Consider the following 25,835-nt stretch of genomic DNA (forward strand, 5'->3'; position numbering starts at 1 on the left):
ATCCAAATATTTTATATTTGAGATTCTTCAAAGTAGCCACTCTTTTCCTCGATGACAGCTTTGCACACTCTTGACAATCTCTCAACCAGCTTCATGAGGTAGTCATCTGGAATGCATTTCAATTAATACGTGTGCCTTGTTAAAAGTTCATTTGTGGAATTTCTGAGCCAATCAGTTGTGACAATTTAGGGGTGGTATACAGAAGATAGCCCTATTTGGTAAAAGACCAAGTCCATGTTATGGCAAGAACAGCTCAAATAAGCAAAAAGAGAAATTACAGTCCATCATGATTTTAAGACATGAAGGACAGTCAATCCAGAAAACTTTTTCTTCAAGTGCAGTCGCAAAAACCGTCAAGCGCTATGATGAAACTGTCTCTCATGGACCACCACAGGAAAGACCCAGAGTTACCTCTGCTGCAGAGAATAAGTTCATAAGAATAACTGCACGTCAGATTACAGCCCAAATAACTGCTTCACAGAGTTCAAGTAAAAGACACATCTCAACATCAACTGTTCAGAAGAGACTACGTGAATCAGGCCTTCATGGTCGAATTGCTGCCAAGAAACCACTACTAACGGATACCAATTATAAGAAGAAACTTGCTTGGGCCAAGAAACACGAGCAATGGACATTAGACTGGTGGAAATCTGTCCTTTGGTCCGATGACTCCAAATTTGAGATTTTTGTTTCTAACCGCTGTGTCTTTGTGAGACGCAGATTAGGTGAACAGATGATCTCTGCATGTGTGTGCTTCCCACCGTGAAGCATGGAGGAGGTGTGATGGTGCTTTGCTGGTGACACTGTCTGATTTATTTAGAAATCAAGGCACACGGTGTGTCAAAACTTTTGACTGGTACTGTATATTTTTTGAGCATACAATATAGCTGTGTGTGTGTGTGTGTGTGTGTGTGTGTGTGTGTGTGTGTGTGTGTGTGTGTGTGTGTGTGTGTGTGTGTGTGTGTGTGTGTGTGTGTGTGTGTGTGTGTGTGTGTGTGTGTGTGTGTGTGTGTGTGTGTGTGTGTGTGCTTGCGTGCGTGCGTGATGAATCGTACAGCAGGCATAACTGTGAGAATACAATACCTTACTGATCAATAACATCTTGTTTGTATAGACCATTTAACAAATGCCTTAGTCACCAAGTGCATAACAGCTACCAAGACCTACTCCCCCTCAGAGCATGGCGAGGCAACAGTAACCACTGAAAAGGTTTATTATATGATATCCCTCTCTCCCCATCTCTCCCTTCCTCTCTGTCTCCCCTCGTCACCGCTCAGTTGTCTCATCTTGTCTCTCCTCTCTTCCATACTCACAGGCAGACTCAAGTTTCTAAAACTCCCAACAGCTATGTTCCAATCAGACCTTCTGTGTTCCAAAGGCCAGATGAGTTGATATCTGGTGCCAGCGGGATAGTTCTAGCAGGATGGATTGATTTATAGTCATGGTGGGCTTTTCCACCAAACCATTTTTGAGGTGATGGATGTCGAGAAGGAGAAAAATCACACAATAACAGTCATATCCCCACAGTTTAGATGGAATCTGAGTTCTATAGAATCATTTCAGTTTTGATTTGTTCAGAGCGTTAGTGTTGATGCCACATTGTTCTTTGACATTCCAGAACATTGTGGAAAAACGGAATTTAAATGTATTCGCTAAGGTTTATGTAAACTTCTGACTTCAACTGTATTTTTTCACCCTATTCGCTATGAAGCCCCTAAATAAGATCTGGTACAACCAATTACCTTCAGATGTCACATATTTAGTGAAATAAAGTCCACCTGTGTGCAATCTAAGTGTCACATGATCTGTCACATGATCTCAGTATATACAGTTGAAGTCGGAACTTTACATACACCTTAGCGAATACATTTAAATTCCGTTTTTCACAATTCATGACATTTAATCCAAGTAAAAATTCCCTGTCTTAGGTCAGTTAGGATCACCACTTTATTTTAAGAATGTGAAATGTCAAAATAATACTAGAGAGAATGACTTATTTCAGCTTTTATTTATTTCATCACATTCCCAGTGGGTCAGAAGTTTACATACACTCAATTAGTATTTGGTAGCATTGCCTTTAAATTGTAACTTGGGTCAAACGTTTCGGGTAGCCTTCCACAAGCTATCCACAATAAGTTGGGTGAACTTTGGCCCATTCCTCCTGACAGAGCTGGTGTAACGGAGTCAGGTTTGTAGGCCTCCTTGCTCAAACATGCTTTTTCAGTTCTGCCCACAATGTTTCTATGGGATTGAGGTCAGGGCTTTGTGATGGCCACTCCAATACCTTGACTTTGTTGTCCTTAAGCCATTTTGCCACTTTGGAATTATGCTTGGGGTCATTGTCCATTTGGAAGACCAATTTGCGACCAAGCTTTAACTTCTTGACTGATGTCTTGAGATGTTGCTTCAATATAGCCACATAATTTTCCTCCCTCATGTAGCCATCTATTTTGTGAAGTGCACCAGTCCCTCCTGCAACAAAGCACCCCCACAACATGATGCTGCCACCCCCGTGCTTCACGGTTGGGATGGTGTTCTTCGGCTTTCAAGCCTCCCCCTTTCTCCTCCAAACATAACGATGGTCATTATGGCCAAACAGATCTAGTTTTGTTTCATCAGACCAGAGGACATTTCTCCAAAAAGTACAATCTTTTCCCCATGTGCAGTTGCAAACCATAGTCTGACATTTTTATAGTGGTTTTGGAGCAGTGGCTTCTTCCTTACTGAGCGGTGTTTCAGGTTATGTGGATATAGGACTTTTGTGCCTGTTTCCTCCAGCATCTTCACAAGGTCCTTTGCTGTTGTTCTGGGATTGATTTGCACTTTTCGCACCAAAGTACGTTCATCTCTAGGAGACAGAACGCGTCTCCTTCCTGAGCGGTATGATGGTGTTTATACTTGCATACTATGGTTTGTACAGATAAATATAGTACCTTCAGACATTTGGAAATTGCTCCCAAGGATGAAACAGACTTCTGGAGGTCTACCATTTTTTTCTGAGGTCTTGGGTGATTTCTTTGGATTTTCCCATGATGTCAAGCAAAGAGACACTGAGTTTGAAGGTAGGCCTTGAAATACATCCACAGGTACACCTCCAATTGACTCAAATTATGTCAATTAGCCTATCAGAAGCTTCTAAAGCCATGACATAATTTTCTGGAATTTTCCAAGCTGTTTAAATGCACAGTCAACTTAGTGTATGTAAACTTCTGACCCACTGGAATTGTGATACAGTGAATTATTATTCAAAATAATCTGTCTGTAAGCAATTGTTGGAAATATTACTTGTGTCATGCACAAAGTGCACACAGTGCACACCTGACTGACTTGCCAAAACTCTAGTTTGATGACAAGAAATGTGTGGAGTGGTTGAAAAACAAGTTTTAATGACTCCAACCTAAGTGTATGTAAACTTCAGACTTCAACTGTATACACCTGTTCTGAAAGGCCCCAGAGTCTGCAACACCACTAATCAAGGGGCACCACCAAGCAAGTGGGACCATGAAGAACAAGGATCTCTACAAACAGGGCAGGGACAAAAGTACAAATGAGGGTTGGTTTATAAAATAATATCATCAACTTTAAAAATCCCACAGAGCACCATTAAATCCATTATTAAAAAATGGAAAAAATATGTCACCACAACCAACCTGCCAAGAGAGGGCCGCCCACCAAAACTCACGGACCAGTCAAGGAGGGCATTAATCAGAGAGGCAACAAAGAGACCAAAGATAACCCTGAAGGAGCTGCAAAGCTCCACAGTGGAGATTGGAGTATCTGTCCATAGGACCAATTTAAGCCGTACACTCCACAGAGCTGGGCTTTACGGAAGAGTGGCCAGAAAAAGAGTCATTGCTTAAAGAGAAAAATAAGCAAACATGTTTGGTGTTCGCCAAAAGGCATGTGGGAACCTCCCCAAACATATGGAAGAAGGGGTATTCTGGTTAGATGAGACTAAAATTTAGCTTTTTGGCCATTTGGCTATGCCGGATTAAGTGATATGACATGCTATTCTATAAAATCCTTTCTGTGTAATTAATATTACCTGATTGAACTAATCATGTAAATGTAATTAACTAGAGAGTCGGGCACCACGAAATAATAGTTATAGAGCTGTTATCTTCCGAATAAACTATTAAAGACCTAATAATATTTCACATCGTCACCTTAATTCAGTCTCATCTGAAAGTTGTAAATTCTTGGTTATCTACACGAATCCTGACTAACAAGTTGAATCAGCAATACAAAATTGGGTTTATTTATTTATTTACTGTTAAAAGAATTTCATTCCTATATGTTCATCAACCAATTAAATTAAAACACTCTACCCATTTCTATGAATTTGTAAGATACTTATTTGCATAAAATGGACAGAGACCAAGTCTCAAAATCAATCAATAGCGTTTATTCTCGAGAGTACTGCCCATAGTACAATATACATCAGGTTATACACTAAAAATGACATCATAGGTTTTAAAATGTCCTTCCTCCACTCCGATACAATGGCAGTACAGTTCACAAGCCTTCCCACATTGTCTACCACCTGTTAAATAATATATTACTAGCCCAAGGTCTATCCCCTCCCCGGGTAGAGACAGGATGTCCTGTAAGGGACACAATATTGCAGCCGGTCTGACGATAATTTAATTTAATAATTTAATTTAGTCATTATTCATAAAAATCCCTATCGCTATTACATTTTTGGGATGAAAAATGTTCCAGTTTTAAACAAGATATTTTGTCACGAAAAGATGCTCGACTATGCATATAATTGACAGCTTTGGAAAGAAAACACTCTGGCGTTTCCAAAACTGCAAATATATCGTCTGTGAGTGCCACAGAACTGATGTTACAGGCGAAACCCAGATAAAAATCCAACCAGGAAGTGCCGCATTTTTTGAAACCACCTCATGCCAGTGACTCCTTATATGGCTGTGAATGAGCTACGAATGAGCTTACGTTTTCCACGTTTTCCCCAAGGTGTCTACAGCATTGTGACGTCTTTTTAGGCATTTCCATTGAAGAATGGCTGTAAGGGACCATAAATAGCATGTGGTCACATGGTGTCTCCCGCAGAAAATCTTGCGTAAAATACTGAGGTAGCCATTTTTCCAATCGCTTGTGTTTGAATATATTTAATACATTTCATTTGCGATTTTCATGAATAGGAAAAGTTTCTAGGGGTATTTATGTCCGCTGCGTTATGCAAATGCATTTGAGGCTATGATTACGCTCCCGGATACGGGTTTACTCGTCGCAAGAGGTTAACATTTACTAAATACCTAACTAATCACACAGAATTACATATACAAAGAATGAATCATACCTTGATTACCAATTGCGTCATAAAGGAAAACGTCCCTAGCGGACGGAGCAGATATGACAGCTGGTTACACAAAAGAAAAGGGGCTGGGTTTGAGTGAAAGAGCGGGAAGACTGAGGGACAAAGGGAGAAGCTGTGCTATCGTAAATACAGTATCTTATGAAGTCTAAATTACCACCCATTTGGAAAAGGAAAATGCAATAAATATTTACTCTGAGCTGTGCTTCGGTAGGTTGGTGGTAGATGGAAGGCCGTGTTGCCAAACCGAGTCTTTTGTCCTTTGAAGAATGTCTCTGGTGGTCAATTGGATACGTTGTAGTAACGTCATTGTTTGGTAGACATATACTCTGTCTGTTCTTTCCTAGCCCACATTTGCAGCTGCTGTTGCTAACTCAATGGCTAGGAGGTATCACCTCTGTAGTGAATAAGAGTTCAATGTTCATACCATTCGCAACCAAAGCTCACGCTGAGGTTGGCTTAGTTCTGTAGTTGACATGTTAGTCCTTTTAACGCAGAGGCCTCAGACCTCACGTACTTGGAGCAGAAGGTTACATTTTCATCAAGGGTTTATATAGGAAGGGAGAGCGCTAACCTTATGAAAACCCAAATCTCTCATTTGGAAGCTAAAATTACATTTAATCTCTTCACCAATAATTTTATATTCAAACATTTCAATTGAACAACAATTCCATGTGAATCCGATAACTCTGATGTGTAGACTTTCCACTGTAGAGATTATGTCCTCCTATCATTGAGGAGAATGTCTCAGATGACAACCGAACTGACATCATGTTCATTAAGTACCACCGCATATGTTCAGTTTGTCGGATTACCAGAATATAGTTCATTTCCCTCCACCTTCTGATGTACCCAGAATCTCTATGTTAACCAAGGGGTTTTTAAATGTCACATCAGTAGGGTAGAGAGAGGAAAAAGGGGGGAAGAGGTATTTATGACAGTCATAAACCTACCCCCAGACCAACGTCATGAAACCATCAAGGAAAACACAAAGACTGGCGCAAACCCAACAGCTCTCATCACCCCGAGGTCCACCATCCCCACAGTGAAGCGTGGTGTTGGCAGCATCATGCTATGGGGATGTTTTTCATCGGCAGGGACTGGGAAACTGGTCAGAATTGAAGGAATGGCACTAAATACAGGGAAATTCTTGAGGGAAGCCTGTTTCAGCCTTCCAGAGATTTGAGACTGGGATGGGGGTTCACCTCCCAGCAGGACAATGACGCTAAGCATACTGCTCAAGCAACACTCGAGTGGTTTAAGGCAAAATATTTAAATGTCTTGGAATGGCCTAGTCAAAGCCGAGAACTCAATCCAATTGAGAATATGTGATATGACTTAAAGATTGCTGTACCGCACCTGAACTCATCCAACTTGAAGGTGCTGGAGCAGTTTTGCCTTGAAGAATGGGCAAAAATCCCATTAGTTAGATGTGCCAAGCTTATAGAGACATACACCAAGAGACTTGCAGCTGTAATTGCTGCAAAAGGTGGCTCTACAAAGTATTAAATTGGGGGGTGAATAGTTATGTATGTTCAAGTTTTCATTTTTTTTGTCTTATTGCTTGTTTGTTTCACGATAAAAAATATTTTGCATCTTCAAAGTCGTAGGCATGTTGTGTAAATCAAATGATACAACCTTCCCCCAAAATCAATTTTAATTCCAGGTTGAAAGGCAACAAAATATGAAAAATGTAAATGGGGGTGGATCGCAAGCCACTGCATTTAACATTATGCCAGACAGACGTCGCTATCGGCATCACTCTGAGTATTGCTTCTACCTTCTCTTATCATCACACACGAACACGCATACATTCTCTGGAACGGGACCAGGCAGGCTCTTCAATTGAACTCTGTAATGAAGGGTAGACAGACGAGGGGTCTGTTCAGATAATGGTGATGAGGGATGAAGCAAAGAGAAGATGAAATATTATCTGTATAAAAAGCTGGGCTGGAAACTATCCTGATCGTGCCAATCAACAGGAACCTCAAACTCAACTCACAGCCATTGGCCCTAAAGTGAAAGTTAGTATTAATCTGGGCCCAGCTAGAATGGGCTTACTGCACCTTATACTGTGCATAAATGTCATTCTAACCACTGACCCCTAACTTTATAGCTTAGGGTAGTTATTGCCCATTCTGGTCCTTTTTAACATCTAGACAAGCCACAGCATCAAATCAAGTCAAATGCTTACTTACAAGCCCTTAACCAACAATGCAGTTTTAAGAAAATAGAGCTAAGAAAATATTTACTAAATAAACTAAAGTTTTAATGTCATGTCATGGAGAGGAGAGTGTGAATCCTAGGACGTGTAATCCACACGGTCAGATATGGAGCAGTGGGACCAGTAATGTCGCTGTTGTTATCCTGATACAAACTTCTGTTCTGGCATCATCCCAACCCTAGTAGAGGCTGGGCTAAAGCTGTGAAAACATCAATGCACAGACACGTAGTCAGGACAACAACAGCAGCAAGGAAAAAACAGGGGAAGAGACAGCCCAACACAAAACTCCTGACAGTTCAATCACACAGCGCATGGATTGGGCTGGGTTCAGAGCAGCTCAGCCACACAGTTAAGCTGCAGTTAATTGCTTCTATTGTGGAATAGTGTCAGCAGCATCCCTACAACCACAAAGTCAGCCAGAACTGATCATCCTGGACACACACATACTCACAGTTGCCAATGGTATACTATGGTGAAGGGAGGGCCTCTGGCAAATGAGAGAAAAGGGTGAGAAAAATAAGAGGTGATCTGATGAGAAGAGAAAGACGAATTATGGATGAGTGAGTTTTACAGAGAAGAGAGCAGACAACCTGCCACGGAGAGGAGAGGGAGGAGAGCGGAGAGGAGAGAGAAGAGGGGAGAGGGAAGAGGGAAGAGGGAAGAGGGAAGAGGGAAGAGGGAAGAGGGGAGAGGAGAGAGAGAGGAGAGAGGAGAGAGACGAGAGACGAGAGAAGAGGGGAGAGGGGAGAGGGGAGAGGGGAGAGGAAAGAGGAGAGGGGAGAGGGGAGAGGGAAGAGGGAAGAGGGGAGAGGGAGAGGGGAGAGGAGAGAGGAGAGAGGAGAGAGGAGAGAGACGAGAGAAGAGGGGAGAGGGGAGAGGGGAGAGGAAAGAGGAGAGGAGAGAGGAGAGGGGAGAGGGGAGAGGGGAGAGGGGAGAGGGGAGAGGAAAGAGGAGAGAGAAGAGGGGAGAGGAGAGAGGAGAGAGGAGAGAGGAGAGGGAAGAGGGAAGAGGGGAGAGGAGAGAGAAGAGGGGAGAGGAGAGAGAAGAGGGGAGAGGAGAGAGGGGAGAGGGGAGAGGAGAGAGAAGAGGGGAGAGGAGATAGGGAAGAGGGGAGAGGAGAGAAAAGATGGAAGAGGGGAGAGGAGAGAGAAGAGGGGAGAGGAGAGAGGGGAGAGGAGAGAGAATAGGGGAGAGGAGAGAGAAGAGGGGAGAGGAGAGAGGGGAGAGGAGACGGGAGAGGAGAGAGGGGAGAGGAGAGAGGAGAGGGGAGAGGGGAGAGGAGAGAGAAGAGGGGAGAGGAGAGAGGGGAGAGGAGAGAGAAGAGGGGAGAGGAGAGAGGGAAGAGGGGAGAGGAGAGAGGGAAGAGGGGAGAGGAGAGAGGGGAGAGGGGAGAGGAGAGGGGAGAGGAGAGAGGGGAGAGGAGAGAGGAGAGAGAAGAGGGAAGAGGGGAGAGGGGAGAGGAGAGAGAAGAGGGGAGAGGAGAGAGGGGAGAGGAGAGAAAAGAGGGAAGAGGGGAGAGGAGAGAGGGGAGAGGAGAGAGGGAAGAGGGGAGAGGAGAGAGAAGAGGGGAGAGGAGAGAGGGAAGAGGGGAGAGAAGAGGGGAGAGGAGAGAGGGAAGAGGGGAGAGGAGAGAGAAGAGGGGAGAGGAGATAGGGGAGAGGAGAGAGAAGAGGGAAGAGGGGAGAGGAGAGAGGAGAGATGAGAGAGAAGAGGGAAGAGGGGAGAGGGGAGAGGAGAGAGAAGAGGGGAGAGGAGAGAGGGGAGAGGAGAGAAAAGAGGGAAGAGGGGAGAGGAGAGAGGGGAGAGGAGAGAGGGAAGAGGGGAGAGGAGAGAGAAGAGGGGAGAGGAGAGAGGGGAGAGGGGAGAGGAGAGGGGAGAGGAGAGAGGGGAGAGGGGAGAGGAGAGAGAAGAGGGGAGAGGAGAGAGGGGAGAGGAGAGAGAAGAGGGAAGAGGGGAGAGGAGAGAGGAGAGATGAGAGATAAGAGGGAAGGGGGAAGAGGGGAGAGGAGAGAGAAGAGGGGAGAGGAGAGAGGGAAGAGGGGAGAGGAGAGAGAAGAGGGGAGGAGGGAGAGCAGAGAGAAGAGGGGAGAGGAGAGAGAAGAGGGGAGGAGGGAGAGGAGAGAGGAGAGAGAAGAGGGGAGAGGAGAGAGAAGAGGGAAGAGGGGAGAGGAGAGAGAAGAGGGGATAGGAGAGAGGAGAGAGGGAAGAGGGGAGAGGAGAGAGGGAAGAGGAGAGAGGGAAGAGGGGAGAGGAGAGGGGGAAGAGGGGAGGAGGGAGAGGAGAGAGGAGAGAGAAGAAAGAGGGAAGTATGAAAGAGGGGAGTATGAGAGAGGAGTGAGGGGAGAGGGGAGTATGAGAGAGAAGAGGGGTGAGGAGAGAAGAGGGGAGAGGAGAGAAGAGGGGAGAGGAGAGAAGAGGGGAGAGGAGAGAGAAGAGGGGAGTATGAGAGAGGGGAGATGGGAGTATGAGAAAGGAGAGAGGGGAGGAGAGGGGGAAGAGAGAGGGGAGAGGAGTATGAGAGAGAGGAGATGGTAGTATGAGAGAGGGGAGAGGGTAGTATGAGAGAGAGGAGAGGAGAGGAGAGGAGAGGAGAGGAGAGGAGAGGAGAGGAGAGGAGAGGAGAGGAGAGGAGGGAGGAGAGAGGGGAAAGGAGTACGAGAGAGGGGAAAGGGGAGTATGAGAGAGGAGAAAGGGGAGTATGAGAGAGGGGAAAGAGGAGTATGAAAGTGGGAGAGGGGAGTAAGAGAGGGGAGTAAGAGAGGGGAGACGAGAGAGGGGAGAGGAGAGTATGAGAGATGGGAGATGAGAGAGGGGAGAGGAGAGGAGAGAGGGGAGAGGAGAGAGGAGAGAGGGGCGTATGAGAGAGAAGGGAAAAAAGGGGGAGAAAAGGAGGGGAGAGGGGAGGAGGTGATAATAGAGGGGAGGCAAAGAGGACAGAAATTGTGGGAGTAAATGTAATGCCAGGAGAAGAGTACAAAGAGAAGAAGAGAGAAATAGATGAAAGAAGTGCTGGCTTGAGAATAACATGCCAGCTTCCATCTAATGTCCTCCCTACCCTGTAGAGTCCAGCGGTCACAGAGGCCAGACCTCTGTGTCCCAGCCCGTTACAGACACGGTCAACCGGCGTAACAAGGTCTATTAACAACACACAATATACTTCCGATAAAATATCTGTACGTGTACGAGGACAGAGCTAACTTCTCAGAAACAGCGTGCACACACACAGACACACACACACAGACACACACACACACAGACACACACACACAGACACACACACACACACACAGACACACACAGACACACACACACACACACACACACACACACACACACACACACACACACACACACACACACACACACACACACACACACACACACACACACACACACACACACACACACACAGCAGCGTGGGCATCAATCAGTGTGTGTGGTGATACATGGAACGTATTAGAGCCAGTTTCATGGTAGCCAGGTCAGTGGGTGTCTGTGATGACTAGAAGACAATATCAGCTATAGGCGACAGAACACAGAGCCTATCAGCAATTGAAGAGGAATACCTAACAGCCCCTCTGAAGACAAAACACATAATAATGTATTACTGTAGCCCATGAACTGAGAGAGAAATAAATAGTGAGTGAGAGAGAGAGAGAGAGAGAGAGAGAGAGAGAGAGAGAGAGAGAGAGAGAGAGAGAGAGAGAGAGAGAGACTAATAACGAGAGAGAGAGAGAGTAATAACATTTAGATTAAATAGAGAACATCAACAGCAGAGAAACGGTCCTATATTTCTGTCTGACAATCAGTTAGCAGGATTGTGGAGGGTCATAGAAAGCCTGACACACACACACACACACATACACACACACAGGTCATGTTGCTGCAAACCCACAAATCAGTACATGTTTTATAAGATTTGTCACACACAACGCAAGCGCATTAGACATTTTTTTTCTGACAAACAACAATTGGATAATTGTCGTGTGTGTTGTGTTATTTGTGCCTGTCTCTCTCCCACGCGTCACGATTTACAGCCTGTAACAACAAGCTCTACCACCAGGACCAGAACAACAGTAGCCTAGGTCTAGCTCCTAGACCATATTGTCTAGCTCCTCTATCCTAACGGTCTAAGCACATGATATGGCCAATGTCATATAAAGTGCTAAAACAGGAATTATACTAGCATACCAGCCCTAAAATTAAGATTCGTATCATGACTATAATAGGAAAACGCGAATAGTCTTATTTATGTAGCCTACGCTATTTAGCCTTCACCAGCAGAATAGACAAACAGACAAATAAAAGTTGTGATAGTCATTCATGCTGGATAGGAGCCAGGGGATACATACATTCAACTCAGCCCAATGTGTTAGGCGCTTAGGGCAAAAACGCGCGCGCACACCAGTCAGAAAGTTAAACTCAGCATCGTTACCTTGTGTTTCTGCCGCGACACCGGTCCAAATCATACCGATACAGAGACAGAGCAGCGCTGGCAGGGCACCGATTCGGCAACGGCATGGTGGCATGGCTCCACACAGCCAGGCAGAGCCGGTCCGTCCAGAGAGAACTGCTAACGGGAGATGCACGAGGAGAATAGTTGGGTGGTGGTCGACGTTCGATCTGCACCGCGACAGTTGTGCTCGCGCAGCAGTGATCTTCTAGATGTGACGCGCTGCTTGTTTTTCTCCTCAAGGCGCACTGTGAGGGTCAGTGTGGTGGGTTTCTCTACGGTCCGTATGTCATGCCTTTCTCGCTCGAACCCCGCAATCTGCTGGGTCTCTTCTTCCTCTTCTGCCCTGATCTCTCTCTCCCCCTCTCAGTACCAATCTGCATGCCTCTCTCTCTTTCTCAAACACACACACGCACACACCCACATACCTGACATTAAAGGCCTGTAATGACAGATAAATAGTCCATAGTCTACATTTAAAGATATGTCCTGGCTTCAAATTCCAAACAGAAGTAAAGCTATATTCAGTGCAAATGTTTATTTATTGTCTTTTCATTAGAGAGGATAAATTACAAAATTATGTACTCGAGTTAATAGGAGGATTTGCTGTGATTAATCCCGATTAATTGCGAATTCATAATTTGCTCAGATTGAGTTTTCATTTCAAACTGCAATATGTAACTTTTTGGGCCACGACCAAATTCTGATAGAAATGTGAGTAATAGAGCTTTCATTCTAATTGAAAGCAGGTCTAATACGCTGCAGATCTGTTCTATGTGCACAATTTATATGTTTCCCGTTCTTAAATGTACTTTTAGCATCTTTTACTTTTTGTTTTGTACACCAGCTTCAAACAGCTGAAAATACAATATTTTGGGTTATGGCAAATCTATATGGTACAATGATTCCCTACGCTATACTTGCTTGTTTTGCACATAAACTGAAATTAGGCAAACTATTACCATTTTTGCAACCAGGAAATGGCGGAGCGATTTCTGCTCAGTGCACCTTTAAGATTTGTATACAAAAAGCATTACAGTAATATTGATTTATTGATTTTGTCCAAAGTAAGGGTAAGCAAAATCTGGTAAGTTGATAAAGCACACTTTCTTTAACCTCGATGTAAACTTGTTTTGCCATCACATTGTTGTTTTTAGCTGTATAGAGTATGTATTTTCAATGTTGTCAGTATATTTTGAACACTTTCAAACAATGCGATTAATCGCGGGCCCAAAAAATCTTTGCACTAAAATTACAAAAAGTTGATAGGGACTTTTCATCCATCACAGGGGTTGAATCTATCAACAGCCCATGTTAGTGCCTGCCTTTGTCAATAATTAGGAATTAAAACTGCTGCCGGAGACCGCTGATTGTGGTTACACATTGTGTGTGTGTGTGTGTGTATGTGTGTGTGTGTGTGTGTGTGTGTGTGTGTGTGTGTGTGTGTGTGTGTGTGTGTGTGTGTGTGTGTGTGTGTGTGTGTGTGTGTGTGTGTGTGTGTGTGTGTGTGTGTGTGCAACAGTCCTTGACCCCTCTGCATTCACGCAGCAGATGCCCGTATCCATGGCGATACCCTGTTGTACATCTGAAATGACAGAATGGAAAACATGAGCGGAGGAATACAGAAAAGGAGGGGAAGATTGATAGAAAGTGTTGTGGTTTAGATGGATAGAAAGTGTTGAGTTTTAGATGGATAGAAAGTGTTGAGGTTTAGATGGATAGAAAGTGTTGTGGTTTAGATGGATAGAAAGTGTTGAGTTTTAGATGGATAGATGGATAGAAAGTGTTGAGGTTTAGATGGATAGATGGATAGATGGATAGAAAGTGTTGAGGTTTAGATGGATAGATGGATAGAAAGTGTTGAGGTTTAGATGGATAGATGGATAGAAAGTGTTGAGGTTTAGATGGATAGATGGATAGAAAGTGTTAAGGTTTAGATGGATAGAAAGTGTTGAGGTTTAGATGGATAGAAAGTGTTGAGGTTTAGATGGATAGATGGATAGAAAGTGTTGAGGTTTAGATGGATAGATGGATAGAAAGTGTTGAGGTTTAGATGGATAGATGGATAGAAAGTGTTAAGGTTTAGATGGATAGAAAGTGTTGAGGTTTAGATGGATAGAAAGTGTTGAGGTTTAGATGGATAGATGGATAGAAAGTGTTGAGGTTTAGATGGATAGATGGATAGAAAGTGTTGAGGTTTAGATGGATAGATGGATAGAAAGTGTTAAGGTTTAGATGGATAGAAAGTGTTGAGGTTTAGATGGATAGAAAGTGTTGAGGTTTAGATGGATAGATGGATAGAAAGTGTTGAGGTTTAGATGGATAGAAAGTGTTGAGGTTTAGATGGATAGAAAGTGTTGAGGTTTAGATGGATAGAAAGTGTTGAGGTTTAGATGGATAGATGGATAGAAAGTGTTGAGGTTTAGATGGATAGAAAGTGTTGAGGTTTAGATGGATAGAAAGTGTTGAGGTTTAGATGGATAGATGGATAGAAAGTGTTGAGGTTTAGATGGATAGATGGATAGAAAGTGTTGAGGTTTAGATAGATAGAAAGTGTTGAGGTTTAGATGGATAGATGGATAGAAAGTGTTGAGGTTTAGATGGATAGATGGATAGAAAGTGTTAAGGTTTAGATGGATAGAAAGTATTGAGGTTTAGATGGATAGAAAGTGTTGAGGTTTAGATGGATAGATGGATAGAAAGTGTTGAGGTTTAGATGGATAGATGGATAGAAAGTGTTGAGGTTTAGATGAATAGATGGATAGAAAGTGTTGAGGTTTATGATTGAGTTACACAACTAGATGCCTCATTAAGGATAACAAAAGCTGTCCCTCTCCGTCTGTCCTCTCCAAGTCCCCTATCACAACAACTGTCACACGCAGTGTGTGTGTGCGTGTGTGTGTGATAAATCAAATCAAATTTTATTTGTCACATACACATGGTTAGCAGATGTTAAATGCGAGTGTAGCGAAATGCTTGTGCTTCTAGTTCCGACAATGCAGTGATAACCAACAAGTAATCTAACTAACAATTCCAAAACTACTGTCTTATACACAGTGTAAAGGGATAAGGAATATGTACATAAGGATATATGAATGAGTGATGGTACAGAGCAGCATACAGTAGATGGTATCGAGTACAGTATATACATATGAGATGAGTGTGTAGACAAAGTAAACAAAGTGGCATAGTTAAAGTGGCTAGTGATACATGTGTTACATAAGGATGCAGTCCATGATGTAGAGTACAGTATATACATATGCATATGAGATGAATAATGTAGGGTAAGTAACATTATATAAGGTAGCATTGTTTAAAGTGGCTAGTGATATATTTACATAATTCCCATCAATTCCCATTATTAAAATGGCTGGAGTTGGGTCAGTGTCAATGACAGTGTGTTGGCAGCAGCCACTCACTGTTAGTGGTGGCTGTTTAACAGTCTGATGGCCTTGAGATAGAAGCTGTTTTTCAGTCTCTCGGTCCCAGCTTTGATGCACCTGTACTGACCTCGCCTTCTGGATGATAGCGGGGTGAACAGGCAGTGGTTCGGGTGGTTGATGTCCTTGATGATCTTTATGGCCTTCCTGTAACAACGGGTGGTGTAGGTGTCCTGGAGGGCAGGTAGTTTGCCCCGGTGATGCGTTGTGCAGTCCTCACTACCCTCTGGAGAGCCTTACGGTTGAGGGCGGAGCAGTTGCCGTACCAGGCGGTGATACAGCCCGCCAGGATGCTCTCGATTGTGCATCTGTAGAAGTTTGTGAGTGCTTTTGGTGACAAGCCGAATTTCTTCAGCCTCCTGAGGTTGAATAGGCGCTGCTGCGCCTTCTTCACGACGCTGTCAGTGTGAGTGGACCAATTCAGTTTGTCTGTGATGTGTATGCCGAGGAACTTAAAACTAGCTACCCTCTCCACTACTGTTCCATCGATGTGGATAGGGGGTGTTCCCTCTGCTGTTTCCTGAAGTCCACAATCATCTCCTTAGTTTTGTTGACGTTGAGTGTGAGGTTATTTTCCTGACACCACACTCCGAGGGCCCTCACCTCCTCCCTGTAGGCCGTCTCGTCGTTGTTGGTAATCAAGCCTACCACTGTTGTGTCGTCCGCAAACTTGATGATTGAGTTGGAGGCGTGCGTGGCCACGCAGTCGTGGGTGAACAGGGAGTACAGGAGAGGGCTCAGAACGCACCCTTGTGGGGCCCCGTGTTGAGGATCAGCGGGGAGGAGATGTTGTTGCCTACCCTCACCACCTGGGGGCGGCCCGTCAGGAAGTCCAGTACCCAGTTGCACAGGGCGGGGTCGAGACCCAGGGTCTCGAGCTTGATGACGAGCTTGGAGGGTACTATGGTGTTGAATGCCGAGCTGTAGTCGATGAACAGCATTCTCACATAGGTATTCCTCTTGTCCAGGTGGGTTAGGGCAGTGTGCAGTGTGGTTGAGATTGCATCGTCTGTGGACCTATTTGGGCGGTAAGCAAATTGGAGTGGGTCTAGGGTGTCAGGTAGGGTGGAGGTGATATGGTCCTTGACTAGTCTCTCAAAGCACTTCATGATGACGGAAGTGAGTGCTACGGGGCGGTAGTCGTTTAGCTCAGTTACCTTAGCTTTCTTGGGAACAGGAACAATGGTGGCCCTCTTGAAGCATGTGGGAACAGCAGACTGGTATAGGGATTGATTGAATATGTCCGTAAACACACCGGCCAGCTGGTCTGCACATGCTCTGAGGGCGCGGCTGGGGATGCCGTCTGGGCCTGCAGCCTTGCGAGGGTTAACACGTTTAAATGTCTTACTCACCTCGGCTGCAGTGAAGGAGAGACCGCATGTTTCCGTTGCAGGCCGTGTCAGTGGCACTGTATTGTCCTCAAAGCGGGCAAAAAGTTATTTAGTCTGCCTGGGAGCAAGACATCCTGGTCCGTGACTGGGCTGGATTTCATCTTGTAGTCCGTGATTGACTGTAGACCCTGCCACATGCCTCTTGTGTCTGAGCCGTTGAATTGAGATTCCACTTTGTCTCTGTACTGACGCTTAGCTTGTTTAATAGCCTTGCGGAGGGAATAGCTGCACTGTTTGTATTCAGTCATGTTGCCAGACACCTTGCCCTGATTAAAAGCAGTGGTTCGCGCTTTCAGTTTCACGCGAATGCTGCCATCAATCCACGGTTTCTGGTTAGGGAATGTTTTTATCGTTGCTATGGGAACGACATCTTCGACGCACGTTCTAATGAACTCGGAAACCGAATCAGCGTATTCGTCAATATTCCCATCTGACGCAATACGAAACATGTCCCAGTCCACGTGATGGAAGCAGTCTTGGAGTGTAGAGTCAGCTTGGTCTGACCAGCGTTGGACAGACCTCAGCGTGGGAGCCTCTTGTTTTAATTTCTGCCTGTAGGCAGGGATCAGCAAAATGGAGTCGTGGTCAGCTTTTCCGAAAGGGGGCGGGGCAGGGCCTTATATGCGTCGGGAAGTTAGAGTAACAATGATCCAAGGTTTTACCACCCCTGGTTGCGCAATCGATATGCTGATAAAATTTAGGGAGTCTTGTTTTCAGATTAGCTTTGTTAAAATCCCCAGCTACAATGAATGCAGCCTCCGGATAAATGTTTTCCAGTTTGCAAAGAGTTAAATATAGTTCGTTCAGAGCCATCGATGTGTCTGCTTGGGGGATATATACGGCTGTGATTATAATCGAAGAGAATTCTCTTGGAAGATAATGCGGTCTACATTTGATTGTGAGGAATTCTAAATCAGGTGAACAGAAGGATTTGAGTTCCTGTATGTTTCCTTCATCACACCATGTCCCGTTAGTCATGAGGCATACGCCCCCGCCACTCTTCTTACCAGAGAGATGTTTGTTTCTGTCCGCGCGATGCGTGGAGAAACCCGTTGGCTGCACCGCCCTGGATAGCGTCTTCCCAGTAAGCCATGTTTCCGTAAAGCAGAGAACGTTGCAGTCTCTGATGTCCCTCTGGAATGCCACCCTTGCTCGGATTTCATCAACCTTGTTGTCGAGAGACTGGACATTGGCAAGAAGAATACTGGGAAGTGGTGCGCGATGTGCCCTTTTTCGGAGTCTGACCAGAACACCGCCGCGTTTCCCTCTTTTTCGTAGTCGTTTCCTTGGGTCGCTGCAAGCGATCCATTCCGTTGTCCTGTTTGTAAGGCAGAACACAGGATCCGCGTCGCGGAAAACATATTCTTGGTCGTACTGATGGTGAGTTGACGCTGATCTTATATTCAGTAGTTCTTCTCGACTGTATGTAATGAAACCTAAGATGACCTGGGGTACTAATGTAAGAAATAACACGTAAAAAAACAAAAAACTGCATAGTTTCCTAGGAACGCGAAGCGAGGCGGCCATCTCAGTCGGCGCCGGAAGTTACATGACAGAGACAGAGTCCGTTGAGGTCTGAGGAGCTGTCTGAGCCTGAAAGAGGATCGTGCTGTGTAGTGTTCACCACTGCATGCGTACACACGCAATCACACACACGCACACACGCACACACACGCACTCACACGCACTCACACAAACACTAAGGAAGCAACAGAGTGGGAAGGGAAGGACAGGAATCTACAAACTCTGGATGAAGAGGAGCTTTGTGGCAGCCTCCCCCCCATTCTTCCCTCTCTCTTTCTCGTACACACACACACACACACACACACACACACACACACACACACACACACACACACACACACACACACACACACACACACACACACACACACACACACACACACACACACACACACGATACCCAGCACTGAGCCGGTCATGTCCTACACAGTGACAGGGCTGAAAGATTTACATATTAATCATCACATCGGTAACACCGAGACATCCTCCTCTCCTCTCTTCTCCACCTAGACCCAATTACCATTCTACCACTTCTCCCTGAAGTGTGCACTTGTTGACTCCTCCTCACTCCTCCTAAAAGCATTGGATCAGTCTGTAAGACACATGGTAGACGCTCAGTCTGCACACCAATACAGTGCACACTTCAGGGAGAGATACAGGGGGGATCAGAAATGGATCCAGTTTTACCATACTTTTACCCTGAGAATATTATGGATCAAAACGAAGAGAGAGAGAGAGGAAGAGAGAGATTCAAACATTATCCGGTAATGACATATAGGTACTGTCCTATGGGTCCATACTTGTGAAAATGTTCTGTCTCAAAATGCCGATTAGCCAATTAAAATCATTGACATAGTTGCATGTGATGAAATGCTACAGGTTAGCTATTCCCATTACATAACCTGGCACATTTAGCCCTATGCTAACGTGACCAGGAAGTAGTGATCATGTCAGGTAACAAATTCTGCATCAGCCAATTACAAATGTTGACATAGTTGGATGTGTTCAAACACTTTTCCATGAGAGCATACATAACAGATCAAACAGTCAAACGGCACCATCTGTTAATCAAAGTTAATAAAACACATGGTAAAATGTTAACTGGACTAATATCTCACAGTGTTGGTGTTTGCGAAGGGAAGTGCAGGCAACAGATGGAAAATGAAGGTTAAGAATAGCCTACATTTAATGAGGAGCAGCATATTTCTTCAGCCTTGTAGACAAGTACACTGCTAATAATCAAGTTGATTAGGCCTACATATATTGCATAGACGTCTAGGCTACACTTAGATGTACAACAACTCATTTCACCATGTCATTGGATTTAGGTTAAAAGACGAAATGCCCTGATGTTGATGACTTTTGGCAAATCGAATCCGTTTCCAACATTGATTCAACGTCATCACATCGATGTTTTTGGTTGAACAAAAGTAAACCTTGAATTTGGAGGTTTAACATTTACATTTACATTTAAGTCATTTAGCAGACGCTCTTATCCAGAGCGACTTACAAATTGGTGCATACACCTTATGACATCCAGTGGAACAGCCACTTACAATAGTGCATCTAAATCTTTTAGGGGGGGGGTGAGAAGGATTACTTTATCCTATCCTAGGTATTCCTTGAAGAGGTGGGGTTTCAGGTGTCTCCGGAAGGTGGTGATTGACTCCGCTGTCCTGGCGTCGTGAGGGAGTTTGTTCCACCATTGGGGGGCCTGAGCAGCGAACAGTTTTGCCTGGGCTGAGCGGGAACTGTACTTCCTCAGTGGTAGGGAGGCGAGCAGGCCAGAGGTGGATGAACGCAGTGCCCTTGTTTGGGTGTAGGGCCTGATCAGAGCCTGGAGGTACTGAGGTGCCGTTCCCCTCACAGCTCCGTAGGCAAGCACCATGGTCTTGTAGCGGATGCGAGCTTCAACTGGAAGCCAGTGGAGAGAGCGGAGGAGCGGGGTGACGTGAGAGAACTTGGGAAGGTTGAACACCAGACGGGCTGCGGCGTTCTGGATGAGTTGTAGGGGTTTAATGGCACAGGCAGGGAGCCCAGCCAACAGCGAGTTGCAGTAATCAAGACGGGAGATGGGAAAAAAATATCCCTCTGGTGGCCAAGTTGACCTATTTTAAAAAATGCATTGGTTAGTGGATATAAAGTTGAAAGACCTTTGATAGGTCACTTTTTTCACGTTTTGTTAAGTTGCAGCCTTATTCTAAAATGAATGAAACAAAACATTTTCCTCATCAATCTACACACAATACCCCATAATGATGGAGTGAAAACAGGTTTTTTGAAATTTCTGCATATGTATTAAAAATAAAAAACAGGAATACCTTATTTACATAATTATTCAGACCCTTTGCTATGAGACTCAAAATTGATCTCAGGTGCATCCTGTTTCCATTGATCATCCTTGAGATGTTTCTACAGCTGTGGTAAATTCAATTGATTGGACATGATTTGGAAAGGCACACAACTGTCTATATAAGGTCTGTCACGTTCTTTCAAAATCGAACCCAGAAGCAGACCAGGACAAGGAGAGTAGGAATAAGGTGAGTATTTATTTACAAGTGAATGTGAATGGGTAGATATATCCAGGTGGCGTAGCGGGCAGCGGTGATGAGTTGATGGGAGTAAATAGGTGGATCCAATGGGGTAGCGGAATCCTCCTCCGACCAGGCTGGAATGGGGTAAATGATCCGGGTGAGTAACTGATTACAGAACAAACGGAGGTAAGTTTAAGGCAAGACTCAGGAAACGGGATTCGTGACAGTACCCCCCCTCCGACGAACGCCACCGGGCGGACTACCCGGAGCGCCAGGGTGGAGGCGGTAAAAGTCACGAAGCAGGTCATCGTCAAGGATCTGACGCCGAGGAATCCAACTCCTCTCCTCAGGACCATATCCTTCCCAATCCACTAAATACTGGAACCCTCGACCCCGCCGTCTGGAGTCCATGATGCGGCGCACCGTGTAGACAGGACCACCTCCGATCATCCGAGGAGGAGCAGGACGAGGAGGAGGGGGCAACAGAGGACTGAGGAGAACCGGCTTGAGGCAGGAGACATGAAAGGTGGGATGTACTCTTAGTGTAGCAGGCAACTTGAGGCGGACCACAACAGGATTAATGATCTTCTCCACTACAAACGGACCAATGAACTTCGGTGACAGTTTCCTCGACTCAGTCCGTAGAGGAAGATCCCGTGTAGCCAACCAAACCCTATCTCCGACGGTATAAGCGGGGGCAGGAATACGGCGACGATTCGCCTGGATCTGATACCGGTCATAAACCTTAAGGAGGGCCTTCCTGGCCCGATGCCAGGTGCGGTGGCAACGACGAATGTGGGTCTGGACAGAAGGAACCGAGAGATCCCGCTCCTGAGAAGGAAACAAGGGAGGTTGGTAACCGTACAGGCACTGGAAGGGAGACATCCCAGTGGCAGATGAAGGGAGAGTATTATGAGCATACTCGACCCAGGGTAATTGAGAGGACCAAGAGGTGGGATCAGAGGAAACAAGACAGCGTAGCGTGGACTCCATCTTCTGGTTGGCTCTCTCCGCCTGACCATTAGATTGGGGGTGAAATCCAGATGTGAGACTGACTGTAGCTCCAATGGCCAAACAGAAGGATTTCCAGACAGCAGAGGTAAACTGAGGACCACGGTCAGAAACAATGTCACAGGGCAGCCCGTGAACCCTGAACACCTCCCTAAACAGGATCTCGGATGTCTCAGTGGCAGAAGGCAGCTTGGAGAGGGGAACAAAGTGGGCAAACTTGCTGAATCTATCCACAATGGTCAGAATAACCGTGTTACCAACAGAAGAGGGCAACCCCGTGACAAAATCCAGGGCCAGATGCGACCAAGGTCGCCGGGGAATAGGTAGGGGGTGAAGAAGCCCAGAACTGTCCCGATTGGTACTCTTATTCTGCGCACAAACAGGACAAGCGAAAACAAACCTCCGGGTATCTTCTCCCATGGCAGGCCACCAAAATCGTCTGCGCAGCAGCGCCATAGTCCGAGCAACACCAGGGTGACAAGCTATCTTGCTGGCGTGGGACCACTGAAGGACAGCAGAACGAACCGACTCAGGCACGAACAACCGACCGGGTGGACCGTAACCGGGCCCGGGCTGTGTCTGAAGAGCCGCCATCACCTCCTCCTCAATCCTCCATGTAACGGCTCCCACGACAACGTTCTGGGGAAGAATCGTCTCAGTCTTGGCCCCACTCTCCTCCGTCTTGGAGACCATCTGGGACAGGGTGTTCGCCTTCCCATTCTTCGACCCAGGTCGGAACGTCAGGGAAAAATTGAAGCGTCCAAAAAACAAAGCCCACCGGGCCTGAAGGGAGTTGAGACGTTTAGCCGATTGCACGTAAGCCAGATTCTTGTGGTCAGTCCAGACCACAAACGGTTGCTCCGCTCCCTCCAACCAGTGACGCCACTCCTCCAAGGCAAGCTTCACAGCGAGAAGCTCCCGGTTACCCACATCATAGTTTCTTTCAGCTGGAGAAAGACGACAAGAGTAGAAGGTGCAGGGATGGAGTTTACCGTCAGTGGAGCTACGCTGGGGCAGGATGGCGCCCACCCCCACATCAGACGCATCCACCTCCACAACGAACTGACAGGAAGTGTCAGGTTGAGAGAGAATCGGGGCGTTGGTGAATCGGCTCTTCAAATCTAGAAATGCTCGGTCTGCCTCAGGAGACCAACAGAACTTTCTGGTGCAAGTTAAAGGGGCGGCCACCCGGCTGTAATCACGGATAAACCTCCGATAAAAATTTGCAAACCCCAGGAATCTCTGGAGCTGCAATCTCGTACCGGGCTGGACCCAATCCCGAACCGCCCGAACCTTCTCTTGGTCCATCTTGATCTCTCCCCTGGAGATGATGTACCCGAGGAAGGACGTCGTGTGGGCGTGAAAATCACACTTCTCAGCCTTCACGAACAGACGGTTCTCCAATAATCAGTGCAGGACCTGCTTGACATGCTGAACATGGCTAGAAAGCTCCTTTGAGAAGATGAGGATATCATCCAGGTAAACAAACACAAAAATACCAATCATATCTCTCAGAACATCATTCACCATACTTTGGAACACAGCAGGAGCGTTGGTCAGTCCAAACGGCATCACCTGGTACTCGAAATGTCCCATCGGAGTATTGAAATCAGTCAACCACTCGTCCCCCTCTTTGATCCGAACCAAATGATAAGCATTACGTAAATCAAGCTTCGTAAAAACCATAGCACCCTGTAAAGAATCGAAAGCCGAGCTCATCAAGGGCAGGGGATACTTGTTCTTGACTGTAATATCATTCAAACCCCAATAATCAATACACGGTCGAAGAGAGCCATCCTTCTTGCTCACAAAAAAAAATCCTGCTCCCAGAGGTGATGACGAGGGCCGAATGAGACCTGCAGCTTGAGACTCCTTTATGTAGGTCTCCAAGGCCTCACGTTCAGGTCGAGAGATACTGTATAACCGTCCCTTGGGAAAGGCAGCTCCAGGAAACAGATTAATCGCACAGTCATAAGGTCGGTGGGGAGGAAGGGACAGAGCCTTCTGTTTACTGAATACTTCACCCAACTCGTGATATGTTTCTGGAACCAGGGACAAATCAGGAGGAGCAGAGTTACTGACCTGACTGGAAACGGCAGGAGAACAGGCAGTCCTAAGGCAGTTAGCATGACAATCAATGCTCCAACTAGTTACCTTACCCGTCACCCAATCAAACGAGGGATTGTGTTCCTTCAGCCAGGGGTAACCAAGAACCAGAGGAACATGGGGCGAGGACAGAATGAAGAAGGAGATAAACTCTGAATGATTCTCCGACAACAACATCTTAACCGGTTCAGTCCTCATAGTGATCCGTGCCAGACTACTGCCGTTCAGAGTGGTTGCTTCAATGGCTTCCGGCAATTGCTCCGTGGAAAGCCCCAGCTGTTCCACCAAGTCGGCATCAATAAAGCTGCCATCGGCACCTGAATCGATAAAAGCGTTCATCTCTAAGCTCTGATCCTTATTCATAAGGGTCGCAGGAAAACGGGGTCTGACAGGATCTTTGAGAGGTTGAAACTGGCTCGCTAAAATTCCTCCCAAAACTAGCGAGCCGGGCAGTTTAACGGGCGCTGTGGACAAGCTGAGATGTAATGTCCCGAGCTACCACAGTAGAGACAGCTGTTGGTCTCACGTCTACGTTGGCGCTCCTCCTTAGTAAGCCCGTGTCGCCCCACTTGCATTGGTTCAGGATCTGGTGGCAAGACCCCTCCACTAATCCCGTGTGGGGAATAACGATCAATACGTTCTGGATCACTTCATGAACAGAATGGTAACCGAGTTGCTGATTTATTGGATGGGCCCCACTGCTTCTCCCTCCTTCTCTCTCGGACTCTATTATCTACCCGAAAAGATAAAGTGACCAAGCTGTCTAGGTCACTAGGCTCTGGATAGGATATCAGCTCGTCCTTGAGTTGCTCCGACAACCCCTGGTAAAAAGCCGCTTGTTGTGACTCCTCATTCCAACCACTCTCCACAGACAATGTCCTGAACTCGATCATAAAGTCTGCCACACTGCGAGCTCCTTGGCGAAGAGTGAACAAACGTTTAGCTGCGTCCTTACCTCGGACTGGATGGTCAAAAAGCTTTCTCATCTCTCCCGTGAACTCCTGGTATGAAGCCATGCAGGTTTCCTGTCGTTCCCAAACGGCTGAAGCCCATTCCAGAGCTCTTCCACGAAGCAGTTCAATAACAAAGGCTATCCTAGCCTTGTCAGTGGCGTAAGAATGGGGCTGCAGATCAAACACTAACCCACACTGCATAAGAAACGAACGGCATCTTCCCAAATCCCCTTCATATTTATCAGGCGTCGGTACCTTGGGTTCACGGAAGGAAACCGCACCAGACACGGCAGGTGAGATGGGTGAAACAGGTGGTGAATGAATCGCCGGCAAACTGAGCTGATCCTGGATTTGTGTCAAGCTAGCAGATAAGTTCTGGATTGAACCCGCTATCTCCTGTAGCGCCGTCTTGTGTTGTCCCAATGTCTTCCCCCTGCTGGGTAATGGCATGGCAAACGGAGTCTTAGGTCCGCTGGGTTCATCCTTGGCCGGATCGTTCTGTCACGTTCTTTCAAAATCGAACCCAGAAGCAGACCAGGACAAGGAGAGTAGGAAGAAGGTGAGTATTTATTTACAAGTGAATGTGTAGATATATCCAGGTGGCATAGCGGGCAGCGGTGGTGAGTTGATGGGAGTAAATAGGTGGATCCAATGGGGTAGCGGAATCCTCCTCCGACCAGGCGGGAATGGGGTAAATGATCCGGGTGAGTAACTGAAGACAGAACAAACAGAGGTAAGTTTAAGGCATGCAATACGTAAAAAACAACAAAACAAATTCTATCCAACTTGAGGCTGATACTATGGCACAACATACTGTTCATGGCTAACGATCCGGCAGGGAATGGATGTCAGGTCCGG

General features: G+C 46.0%; 1 protein-coding gene across 3 annotated transcripts in view; it reads right to left on the minus strand.

The window, feature by feature from the left end:
• LOC118381621 (seizure 6-like protein) overlaps window positions 1–12,385 on the minus strand; it is an 87,750-nt gene extending 75,365 nt beyond the window's left edge. For 2 of the 3 annotated variants that reach the window (XM_052525509.1, XM_052525508.1), the window contains exon 1: window positions 12,001–12,385. In XM_052525509.1, coding sequence (XP_052381469.1) covers window positions 12,001–12,094 — 94 coding nt within the window. In that variant the 5' untranslated portion in view covers window positions 12,095–12,385. The remainder of the gene's footprint in view (window positions 1–12,000) is intronic. The other variant, XM_052525510.1, reaches the window with a different exon arrangement.
• Between the last annotated feature and the right edge of the window lie 13,450 nt (window positions 12,386–25,835).

Source organism: Oncorhynchus keta, chromosome 9 (assembly GCF_023373465.1).
Source record: "Oncorhynchus keta strain PuntledgeMale-10-30-2019 chromosome 9, Oket_V2, whole genome shotgun sequence".
In the NCBI taxonomy this organism is placed as follows: Eukaryota; Metazoa; Chordata; class Actinopteri; order Salmoniformes; family Salmonidae; genus Oncorhynchus; species Oncorhynchus keta.